Source organism: Neoarius graeffei, chromosome 8, assembly GCF_027579695.1.
Source record: "Neoarius graeffei isolate fNeoGra1 chromosome 8, fNeoGra1.pri, whole genome shotgun sequence".
In the NCBI taxonomy this organism is placed as follows: Eukaryota; Metazoa; Chordata; class Actinopteri; order Siluriformes; family Ariidae; genus Neoarius; species Neoarius graeffei.
The window spans coordinates 22,811,158-22,823,573 of record NC_083576.1 but is presented as its reverse complement, the minus strand read 5'-3'; the positions used below and the strand labels follow the sequence as shown (position 1 = coordinate 22,823,573).

The 12,416-nt window shown below is 42.9% G+C and overlaps 1 protein-coding gene across 1 annotated transcript; it reads right to left on the bottom strand.

Annotated features, from left to right (window-relative positions):
* Positions 1–7,793: 7,793 nt before the first annotated feature.
* Positions 7,794–9,643, bottom strand: LOC132889866 (zona pellucida sperm-binding protein 3-like). The gene is made up of 8 exons (XM_060926693.1): positions 9,098–9,643; positions 8,903–9,021; positions 8,714–8,817; positions 8,465–8,642; positions 8,282–8,399; positions 8,126–8,211; positions 7,961–8,058; positions 7,794–7,849 (listed from the first exon to the last, which is right to left on the bottom strand). The coding sequence occupies exons 1-8, from the start codon at positions 9,641–9,643 to the stop codon at positions 7,794–7,796; spliced, it is 1,305 nt and encodes a 434-aa protein (XP_060782676.1).
* Between the last annotated feature and the right edge of the window lie 2,773 nt (positions 9,644–12,416).

Sequence of the window (12,416 nt, the reverse complement as noted above, 5' to 3'; positions counted from 1 at the left end):
TCTTTTTTAATGGGCCCCGACTTGTTACAAGTATGAATAGGTGGGCTTTAAAGTAAAGACTGAGAACCCCAGCTATTGTCACACCTGTACACGTTCACTGACTCTCGCGCACGCCCCGGATGGTGCACACTGACTAAAATCATGGGACCACAGTGAACCAATCACATAATTTCTTTAACAGTAGCCTATCAAACCCACGCTATTACATTCCTTCCCTTTAAATTTAAGGCCCGTCTTAACTAAAAGAACTCGCACAGTAATGGCCACCTTAACATTAATTGTGCTTTTCTCTAATTTTTTTTTTCTTTCTTAACTCATTTAAACTCCTCACAAATCTAGTCTCTTGGGAGCACTTCTAAGACTTTCCAGATTTCTCTGTGGCTATACCCCTGGAGATACAGCAGCGGTGCTGTCGCTGTTGGATAGAGGAGGAGTAGCCTTGCAAGGCACTGCTGGGCTTTTCAGGCAGATGCCCTTGTCTGACATGTCCATGTCAGGCGGTTTCTCTCCAGTGGTTGATGCTGGGTCAAGCACTGGTAGAGCGGCTGATGATAGATCTTTTTCCTCAAAAGGCGTGTATGGCCCTGGTTCATGGAGTTCTCCTCTTCTTCGCACCATGTGGTCAACATGGACAGAACATCTCCTGTTCCCCTCCAAGACAAGGTATGCCACAGGCCCCAAGCGCTTTATGACTAATAGCAGTCCATTTCTCTTCTCCTCCCATGAAATTTTTCACTCAGACTTGTTCATTCTCCTGAAATTCTCTCAATGTCATGATACGGTTTCTGCTTTACTTGCTTGTATTCTACAGTTCATTACAGGTCTGGTCTCAACAGACTGAACCGAGTGCGTATCTTTCTTTTTAAGAACAGCTCAGCTGGAGAGAGACCTGCGACTGAGTACAGCATAGCCCTATACATGAGCAGAAAGTTTGACAGCCTGTGTTGCAGCGAGATGCTGGGCTGTCCACTTCTGTCAAGGACCTGCTTCACAAGAGCACATTTTAAGATCTGCACACACCTCACAGTCGCTCCATTTGATGCTGGATGATACGCTGGGACCAGTGCTTGCTTGATTCCATTTTTGGCAAGAAACAGTTTGAATTTGGAGGAGACAAATTGGGGTCCATTATCTAAAACAACTTCTGGTAGGTCATATGAGGCAAAAAGGTTTCGCAACACCTCAGTGGTTCGGCTTGAAGTTGTGGCAGTCATGTGAAAAACCTCCAGCCATTTGGAATGACTAAGTAGTACTGTATCTTTCTCAGTGAAGTCTAGACGAACTCTCTGCCAGACTCTGACAGGCCACCGCCAGGGATGGAGCGGCACCACTGCAGGTACTTTCTGCACAGCTTGGCACACTGCACAGTTCTGAACCATGTTCTCGAGCTCACTGTCCAAACCCAGCCACCGGCGATAGCTATGGGCTAAGCCCTTCATTTTGCAGATGCCTGGGTGTTCATGGTGCAGGGCTTTCAGAATCTGCTGTCTGTGCATTTGGGGAACGATGACTCAGACCTCACAAGACACACCCCTGGTCTGCTGACAGTTCATGTCGCCTGACAAAATAAGGTTGCAGACTTTCATCCTTCATGTAGTTAGGCCATCAATTCATTGTATAGCTCCAGACTTTGCTCAACACTGGATCTCTGCTTGTGCCTACTTTTATATCATGTGCTGATACTGGCAGGTTGTCCACATTAGAGAAGTAGAATATGTTGGACTCCTGTGCTGTTTTGTCTGACTCCCCTAAAGGAAGCCTGGACATGTCATCAGCATTAAAGTGGTTTGACGACTTCCTGTACTCCAGTTCATAACTGTATAGGCCATCAGAATCAGCACCCAGTGCTGCATTCATAAAGCAGCTAATGTGGGCTCAGGTGACTTTGGCCCCAGTATAGCCAGCAAAGGCTTATGATCAGCGAAATTTGTTTCCATATAAAAGTAATTATGAAATTCTCACTCTATAAATGGCCAGTGCCTCTTTCCATTTACGCGTATTTTTTTCTGCATCAGTTAGAGTGTGCGAGGCGAATGCCATTGGACGTTCTTTTCCATTGTCCATAACATGGGAAATGACTGCACCTACCCTGTAAGGGGATGTGTTACATGCTAATCTCAATGGCTTCTCTGTGTTGTAATGCACCAGACAGTGCTGTTCAACAGCATCTCTTTTCCTTTCTTGAAAGACTCATCGCAAGCAGGTGTCCAACTCCACTTTTCTCCCCTTTTCATCAGCGCATGTAATAGCTGCAGCACACTGGACACATTTTACAGGAAGCGGCCATAATAGTTCAACAGTCCCAAATACGACCGCAGCTCTGAGACACTGGCAGGCTTTGGGGCATTTACTATTGCCTCCACTTTTTGCTGTGTAGGGTGCAGGCCTTCTTGGTCTATCTGATGCCCACCATATTCTACACTTGTCCGCAAAAATCTGCATTTGGCCAACTTTGATCTCAAGCCATAGCGTTCAAGACGGCTCAACACTGCGTCTAATCTTTTCAAATGCAGGGCTTTTCTGTTGGCTGTGATTAGAATGTCGTCCGGAAAACAAGTCACCCCTTCTTGTCCCTGGAGAATCTGGTCCATCACAGATTGAAGGGGGGGGGAATGATGGCACACTTACAACACCATAGCTGAGTCGATAGTAGCAGTACAGTCCTCTGTGTGTATTTATGGTCAAGTACTCTTCCGAGTCCTTGTCTAATCTCAATTGTTGGTAAGCATGAGAGAGATCTAACTTCGAATGTCTGTTTCCTTCAGCTAGGGTTGCAAATAAATCCTCAGTATTGGGCAGATGGTAAATCTCTTCTTCCAGTTGGCTGTTTATTGTGACTTTGTCGTCACCGCAGATGTGGATGGACTTATCAGCTTTTGGCACTACCACTATGGGGGCAGCCCATTCACTATGATCCATGTTTGAAACTATCCCTTTTTCCCCCCCCAACCTATCCAGTTCTTTTTCCACAGCATCTTTCAGCAAACAGGGCGAGCTTTGGAAAATAGTGGCTGTGCCCCAGGGCGCATTTGTATTGTTGCTCTGAAATCCTCTATTGCACTGGCATTCTCAGAAAACACCACTGAGTGGTGCTGTAGCACTGCTTGTAACTCTGGATCACTGATTTGTTTCTTTTTAGATGAAAAGGCTTTTCCAGTCCGGCTTAAATTTCTCCAGCCAATTTCAGCCCATCAGAGCTGGCCTATTACCTTTGACTCATGAGAGGCACTGTTGCCTTCTGGTCACCATACCGCCCTGGTGCCAGTACAAGCAGAGGGATGGTTTCTCCAGAGTATGCCTTCAATCTGATGTTGGACTCTGATGGGTAAATGTATGAATTTATTTTGGTGCAAAACTTCTGATGCAAGGGGCACTACCACACCTATATCCCACTGCATGCTAATGTCATCACCCACTTTCACATTAGCTTTAATGCCCCATCCCCCTTGGATGCCATATACACTAAAGACTCCTGAAGTTTCATCTTCTCTGTCTACTGTCTGAGCTTCAGTTTCCACATACTGGGCCTTGGCTGTTCATTTCTACATGCTCTACCAATGTGTCCAATTTTGGAACAGGCCTGACATCTCTGAAGAAACTCAGTCATCTAGGTACATAGTAATCTGTGGTTGGTTGAAGAGAGCAACTGGACTTGCTTGAAGATTCTTGAAAACGTTTTGCCTCTCATCCTAAAGGCATCCTCAGTTCTGTCTGACTAATAGGGAATATCTAGTATTTATCCTCTCATGGATCATCATAGAATCCGAATCCGAATGCTGATGGCTGCATTGTAGGTGGCTGATGAAAGATGTCATAGACACCCACCTCTGTTCAATGATGGTCGTTCCAGGTTGACAAAAATGAACGATCCTCTCTGGCTAAGATGTCTGCCAGTTTTCTGGAAGTCCTCTCATACTCCCGCACCAGTCGAAGGGATCTCATCCCAAAGTGCGTAGAAACATATCTGTGAAGAAACATATCTGAAGTATGAGAGGACTTCCAGAAAACTGGCAGACATCTTAGCCAGAGAGGATCGTTCATTTTTGTCAACCTGGAACGACCATCATTGAACAGAGGTGGGTGTCTATGACATCTTTTATCAAGCCACCAGCATTCTGATTTGGATTCTAGGATGATCCATGAGAGGATAAATACTGGATACTCCCCATTAGTCAGACAGAACTGAGGATGCCTTTAGGATGAGAGGCGAAATGTTTTCAAGAATCTTCAAGCAAGTCCAGTTGCCTGACATCTCATTTTTAATTCTGCACTCTTGTGGAGAATGTTCCCCCCCCCCCACACACACGCCAGTAACATTTCTGTTCACTTCCCATTTTTCCAGGTTGAACTCTGTTTCTAAACTGCCCTTTTCCTTTGTTTGCAAATGTTGATTTAAAGACTTAATGTACAGCTGCATTCTGCAGCTTTCCCAAAATTAAGAGAATTCTTTGACAGCATTTCTACTGACAGTGCTCTCTCATGCATGTGCAAATATGAGGCCCTTCTCAGTCAGTTTTTCATTGAATCAACTTTGAGGCCAGTCCACACACACGAGGCAATCTCCATACTCGCACTGCTTTGACACTTGTCTTATTGCTACTATAAAATCAGTCACTGACTCCTTCCTTTTGATTGCATTTTTGGAAGTGAAAAATCTCTGCAATAACCAAGGGCTGCAATGCTTCTGTTGACATGACATTGCAGCTGGCCATTTGGCATGATCAAGTTCTTCAAAAGTCCATATGCTTCTGACCTAATGTACGCCAGAAATACACTGACCTTTGTCATTAAGTTTCATTTACCAGTAGCCACAGTTCAAACTCTCCAGGTAGAATGCAAAGTCCTTCCATGACTGAACTCCTCCACTCATCTGATTAGCACCTTTCCTCTCATTTTGCAGTTTGTGGGGGGGGAAGACAACCAGGTTCAGTTCTGTGACATCAGGGCCTCACACTGCAAACTGGTCATCCTCATTGCCAATGTGATCTCTTGGTTTTCATATTAGGCACTCAAGACCGTGGTTTGTATAACTGAAAACTTACTGAAGACTGGTAAATTACAGCAAAGCACAAGTCTCCTGCTCTGATATTCACTTCCTTGCTTACTCGTTAGACTAAAATGATGAGACCACAGTGAAGCAAATCACATTTCTTTAACAGTAGCCAATCAAACCTACTCTACTGCAATAGAAGCATCAATTAAGCTTGCCCTGAAAGGGAATCCTCCCTATTAAACTATTAAGTACTACCAGAATTATAGCAGACAGGATCTAACAAGAAAGAGGATTGGTTCATTCATTCATTTCATTTATTATACAGGAATTTTTAAAAGTAACAGACAGTTACAGTTTAAAGGGCCTGGCTCAGCTTCAGCTGGTTTTCAGCAGGTTCCTGTTCTGCAGCACATAAAACAACAGGAGTACAAAACACCAACACCAGACTGACAAGTATAGACACCACAATACAGTACAATAACAGCACAAAAACGTGGGACAAGGATAAAAGTAAACAAAAGAAAACAATATTACACAGACATAAATCAGTTAAGGTTTTGAATAATGTCAGTGTGTGTAAGTATGTGTGATGTGTTAGTGGTTGCAAGTATAACTATTCAGCAAAAGAAATATATAAGCCTTTTTAAAATGAGTAATAGATGGTGTTCTGATGTGATGTGGAATATCATTCCATGTTTTAGTGTAAGTGTGAAAGAATGATCGCTGGCCATAGGTGTTTCTAAAGGCTGGCACTGTAAGACGTGCCCTAGTTACTGATCTTGTTGTCCGCCCCTGTTGCATGTTAATTGTTGGAAGGAACACAGCAAGACTAGCTATGGGACAGTTTGATTGTAGCTGAAAGTAAAATGTCATAGCATGGGTGTTAATGTAGTTCTGAAAAGTAAGAGCATTTGAGTGGGTGAGTGCAGTACAGTGATGTGTCCAACTAGGAAGTTGATGGTGGATCTTAAATGCTCTGTTGTATAATCTAGCAATTGGTTCTGTGATTTCTTTTGTAGTGAGAGACCAAATAGGAAGACAATAAGATAATGTTGAAAGAATAATTGCGTGTAAATATGTGTGTGATACTGAGGGTGACAAATATGGTCTGATTTTACTATAAACATATAGCTTCTGATTAACTTTACTTGCTAACTTAATTGTGTGTTCTCTGTAAGTAAGATGTGAATCCAAAATCACACCAAGATATTTATAGGTTTTTGTGGTCACAAGGTTTTGATTTGAAAGGGTAATAGGGACAGAGATGGACAGGCTTTTCCTTTGGGAATAAAAATACATATTCAGTCTTCTTGACGTTGATGGTTAAATTATTTGTTTCCAGCCAATCATGAAGATGCTGAAGGTCAGAGTTTTAAATTAATCGTGTTAGGGTCAGAATCAGAAAAAAAAAAAAAAAAAAGTCATCGGCGTACAAACAGTTTGAGAATTTACAAATGCAAGGAAGATCATTTATTTATATACAGCAGGAAAAGTAACGGACCAAGTATACTACCTTGAGGGACACCCATATTACACTCTAAAGAGTCAGATCTTTCATGACCAATCTTAACAACTTGTGACCTATTAGTGAGATATGAAGACAGCATTGAGATCACAGAAGAAGATAACTGAAATGAGATAAGTTTGTCCAACAGAATCTGATGGTTTACAGTATCAAAAGCTTTACGAAAATCAATAAAAATAGCACCAGTTATATAGCCTTTGTTTAAAGAGTGTCTTATGTGTTCTGTAAATAATAGTGCCATCCTAGTTGATCGCTTGGCACGAAAACCATGCTGGGAGTCATTAAGCCAGTTTCCATTTTCAAGGTAAAAACTTAATTGATTACAGAGGATTAAGTAATTTGGACATTACTGGAAGGATTGATATGGGTCTATAATTTGATATACTAGTGGGATCATCAGATTTAAAGATTGGAATGATTTGGGCAGTTTTCCAATAAGAAGGAAAGGTAGAGAACCTAATACAGAGATTTATAAGGTGATGGGACAGAGGTATGAAAGTGCTAAAATGAGTAGACAGAAAGCTAGTATTTAAACCATATATATCACAAGAATGAGAGTTCAAGGAATTCACTACTTTAAGCAGTTCATCCTGTGTGATCTCAACAAATGAGAACTGATCAGGTGTTAGGGAAGAAACACCAATATGATGAGAGGGAGTTGCAAAGTTAGATGCAAGTTCTTTCACAGATGTAACAAAATCATTAAAAGCTCTTGCAATCTTTTCTGAATCAGAGATAAGTGTACCATTAAAAGAAATCTGAAAATGTGTACTCTTATTCTTTACAAAGCATGTAAACTTATTTTTTAGCATGTAAACTTTCCATTCTAGTCAACTAGGGAGGCCTGCCTTAAAACAGACTCCTTGGCCAGTCTGAAATACACCAGAGAGCCATACATTAGTTTAACAGCCTTCCAATTAGCATTGTGACCACCACTCAGTCTAGGGTGAAGACAAAAGGTTTGGTTAAGCACTCATGCCTTGTCTTAACAGGGTACAGACCTGGTAAGTTAGAATGTTTGCATGCCCCCCCCCCTCACAGGTTTTAAGAACCAGGGTACCTTAGGGATCATTAGCCCCTCTTAGTTACACCATCACAGACAGAGGGCTAGCTTGCTCTCCACCCACATCAAAGCAAGAGTGCTCCTAGGCTGCTGGGGGAGTGGGGAAGCCCACCACTATTTTCTAGCCCTTGGAAACCCACCCATGAAGTAAAAAAGAAAAAGGCAAGAGTCAGACAAAAGTTGTAAGTTTATTTAAGCAAGTTATTAGACTACTAAACCTTTTCCAGAACCACAATTGGGCCAAGGCTTACTTTCTCCAGCTGCAAGCCTGCAAATAGAGACAGACTATGAGTGGGGTCCAAAGCTACACCATAAGTTATGCACATAGTGCCAATCCAGGTCTGAAGAGTAGGACCACCAACAGGATTCTCCCAAATACCTTGTTCTAGTGACAGACCACGTCCCTTTCTCATGTTTCCACAGCTGCTACTGCTGCAACAACTGCACACCTGGTCAGCACCATATGCAGCAGTCCATCTAGGACACAATGATGCTTTAGTCACAGCTCAACAGCACTGCACAAGTGATGGTCACAGCAACATACCTATTGTCAGAGAACGAACAAGCCTTGTGCTCAGCATCAGCAGGGGCAGATGCTGCTGTTGCCTTCAAGGTGCAGGCAATATAGACCTAGTGAAACAGCATACAAGATCACAACATAACTGCAAGAAAGGCTCATCCCTGTCCAGTCATTACTTACCAAGTTACTGGTCCCTTGTTGAAATCTGAAGGCTTCCAGCTGAAACCTCAGCTTAGCTGCTTCAGTGTGGGGCATGAAGTGGGAACTGGAATGTGTAAGCTTGGCATCCATCAGGCACCTGGAAGGATTCACAGTTAGGAAAATTCATCACAGCTTACACAGGCTCAGGAGAACCTCACTCACCCATGGTCATCAATGAAGTAATATCTCGGGACAGCAGTTATATCAGGGACAGGAGTGGCCACACAGCTGTCTACAAGGACACGCAGGGGCACATGGTTGAACTGCACTACCGAAGCCTCAATGTTTATAAGCTCACCCAGATAGTACTGGTTGGATGGCCTTTGGAGTAGCCAGTCATCTAGAACAAGAAACCTCATTAGCAAATTATTCTTCACCTAAAATAAGCTACAACCCAACCATGATACAAACCAGTCATGAGCATCAAGGAGAAGACAAGAAGTTCCTCCGCAACATGGGCAGAAGCATGTGGGATCCAAGCAGGCCTGAGACCACTGCTACTCACATTGTGAAGCCTGGAAAGCATTAGAACAAGGCCATCACAAAAGGAGTACAGCCTCCCAAGTAAACTAGGATTTATTCATATAGAGCAAGACCCACCTTGGATAATGACACTCAATTAAAACCCTAGCACCAGTACTCCTGAGAAGAGGCAAGCCACTTGGAGACACTGGAGCAATACCAAGGGTGAAGATATAGACCAGCTTACTTGCAGTCACCTAAATGAAAAGGCAAGACATAAACCTATGAGCAAGCTTAAAGCAAACTTAAGGTACTTAGAAATAGAAGCCTTACAATTAACTTGCTGTTGCAGTCATGCAATGCTGATTCATAGATGAGGAATCTGGAAGAAGCATCCACCCCTTTGGCAACACAGCCTCCCAGTGTGAGAGCAGCAACATTGAGGGTTCCAGCAGGTCCAAGCAGTTCTTTCAGCACCTCAACATGCACTGCATTCTCACTGCACCTTGCTGTTACCCCCTCAGAAAGAACAGGATGAAGCGGTCTTACAAAATGCACTGGGGCTGGTGGCATTGGGATTTGTGGTGCTACTGGAAAATGCCAAGTCAGTTTCTTCACTGGTTGCTGAATTATTTGCTGGGCTTGGACAGCTGAAGGATTTTGAAGTTGCAGTCCAAGTGAGGCTACTGCAGGGCTTCCAGCTTGAGAACCACTTTGAGTCCACTGAGAAGGCAAACCAGCATTCACTTGCAGCAAAGGATACCTTGGACTGTTAGCTTGAAGTCCAGCAGGAGCATTCCCCAAGTGTTGCCATTGTGCTGTTGACAAACCAGCTACACAGAGGAGTAGCAGCCCAACCCCTACCTGGATGAAACCCATTGCTATTAACAGACAATTACAACCACACCAAGACTGCCAGAGCACTTCCTATTTATGCAGTGATTTTGTGCCGTGATTCAAGCTTCAGAGTCGCTTGTGTTTCTAATTAGGCTGCCTAACAGATGACAACAATTAGACTTGTACTGCCCCTTGCATTTGATTGGACCAAGAGCTTAATTGTCTGACTTGTTCTAGGACATATGACCTTGCCAAGCAAGTTGCCAAATGTAGAGATATAATTATAGTCCTTGATTATGGACTTGGGTTAAAAAAAATGTAAAAGAAAAAAAATGTCTTGTGTTGCCAGAGCACATTAATTGGAACTATGCTTATTTTACAGGGAATACCTACTAGGGAACACTTTTTGTTTGTGATTAGTCATAAGACTGGTTCATGTTCGTTGATCTGCACAATCTACATCCCCTCACTGTCTATTTTAATAGGAACATCTGTACCCCTGCATATCTCATTATCATCTCATTATCTCTAGCTGCTTTATCCTGTTCTACAGGGTCGCAGGCAAGCTGGAGCCTATCCCAGCTGACTACGGGCGAAAGGCACCCCTGCATATTTTTTTTCCAATTCAATTTTACTCGTACAATGCTTTTGACACTCTCCACATAGCAGTTTTACAGAAATATATAAATTCCAGATGTAAAATTTCAATTATCCACAATGAGCAACCCAGAGATAAGGGTAACAAGGAAAAACTCCCCGAGAGTTGTTATGCAGAAGAAATCTTGAGAAGAACCAGACTCCAATGGGAACCCATCCTCATCTGGGTTACACCAGATAGCGCAATTATAAATAATTTCCCTTCTATAACAACATAGCCAAAAAGTGCAATTGTGTAACTAGGAACTTATGAACAACTTATGAATATGAGTATCAGAGTCATTACTGAATTCTTTATAGTCTTAACATGAAGTCTGTTTTATTGAAGTTATGAGCTGTTTATTGATGGTGACTTGAGTGCAAGACTGTTCATGACAACTGCAGTCCTAAAGTTATCATGGCAATTGTAGTCCTAAGCCATCATTTCAAAATGCTAAGTGTCCAGAGCCATCTTCTTGGTCTATATTTATACTGTCCAAATGCAGCCATCCTTCACAGGAGCCAAGTCCTGAGAACTCCAGCCAAAAGTAGGGCATCAAGATGGATCAGTCAGGTCCAAAGAGTGGGAGAGGCCAGCATCACTGGTATCTCAGGATTGATGTGTAACTCGCCAGAGAGAGAGGGGGGGATATTTATTGGTAGCTATGCCTGTTGTCACCTCATGGTTAAGAAAATTGTACTTTGTGCGCTGAGTGCAAGCAGGGACTCTGGCAAGACTAACTATGACAGCATAACTAAAAGGGAGAGCCAGAATGTAACACAGACATGAGAGTGCCCAGCCACTCCACTGTCAACAAACCTGAGAGAATGCATGTGTGGGGGGGCAGCATCCGTACATCCCAGTTTACCAAAACACTTTATGCCCAAGAACAATCCAGATCTGCTGCTTTACCTAGTAAAACTCTATTAACAACAGGCTTGACTGAACATGTTTTCAGCCATCTTGAATGCTACTTGGAAGGCTGTTCCATAATTGTGGGGCTTTTTAAGATAAGGCTCTGCCCCCTGACATTGCTCTCACTATTTGAGGTACCAACAAATAGCCTGCACCTTTTGATCTCAGTAGGTATGGTGGGTCATAAAAGCTCAGAATTTCACTCAGGTACTGTGGTGTGAGACCATTCAGTGCTTTGTCAGTCAATAGTAGTATTTTATAGTCAATGTGAAACTTAATTGGGAGCCAATGTAGTGTGCATAAGATAGGGGCAATGTAGTCATATCTTCTAGCTCTAATAAGGACTCTTGCTGCTGCATTTTGGACTAACTGGAGCTTGTTTATGTACCTACTGGAACATCCAGACAGTAAGGCATTACAATATCCCATCTAGAGGTAACAAAGGCATAAACTAGTTTTTCTATATCATGTTGTGACATTATATTTATTATGCTAGTAATGCTTCTGAGGGGGCGGCACAGTGGTGTAGTGGTTAGCGCTGTCGCCTCACAGCAAGAAGGTCCGGGTTCGAGCCCCGTGGCCGGCGAGGGCCTTTCTGTGCGGAGTTTGCATGTTCTCCCCGTGTCCGCGTGGGTTTCCTCCGGGTGCTCCGGTTTCCCCCACAGTCCAAAGACATGCAGGTTAGGTTAACTGGTGACTAAATTGACCGTAGGTGTGAATGTGAGTGTGAATGGTTGTCTGTGTCTATGTGTCAGCTCTGTGATGACCTGGCGACTTGTCCAGGGTGTACCCCGCCTTTCGCCCGTAGTCAGCTGGGATAGGCTCCAGCTTGCCTGCGACCCTGTAGAAGGATAAAGCGGCTAGAGATAATGAGATGAGATGCTTCTGAGATGAAAAAAGGCTATCTTCATAATATTATCTATATGAGCTTCAAATGAAAGATTGGAGTCAATGATCAGCCTGAGGTCTTTTATTGCTGCACATGATGAAAAAGCAAGGCCATCCAGAGTTACTATGTAATCAGAAGACCTACTTCTAGTTGCATGTGGTCCTAGTTAGAGGTGGACAAAGTACCCAACTTCATGACTTAAGTCAAAGTACAGACACCACTGGTCAAATGTTACTCCGACACAAGTGAATGTTGTACAGTCAAATTTTTACTTAAAAGTACTGAAGTACTTACTTTTAAAAATACTTAAGTATTAAAAATACATTTTCTGTCAACGCATTGTTGTATTATTGCCACAACATTTACAATACCTA

Coding starts and splice junctions, on each gene's coding strand:
- LOC132889866 (XM_060926693.1), bottom strand. CDS start 9,643: ATGGGTTTCATCCAGGTAGGGGTTGGGCTGCTACTCCTCTGTGTAGCT. Junction 8,400..8,464: donor TACTTCATTGATGACCATGG/GTGAGTGAGGTT, acceptor GAATCCTTCCAG/GTGCCTGATGGATGCCAAGC. Junction 7,850..7,960: donor TGGTCTGTCACTAGAACAAG/GTATTTGGGAGA, acceptor CTCTATTTGCAG/GCTTGCAGCTGGAGAAAGTA.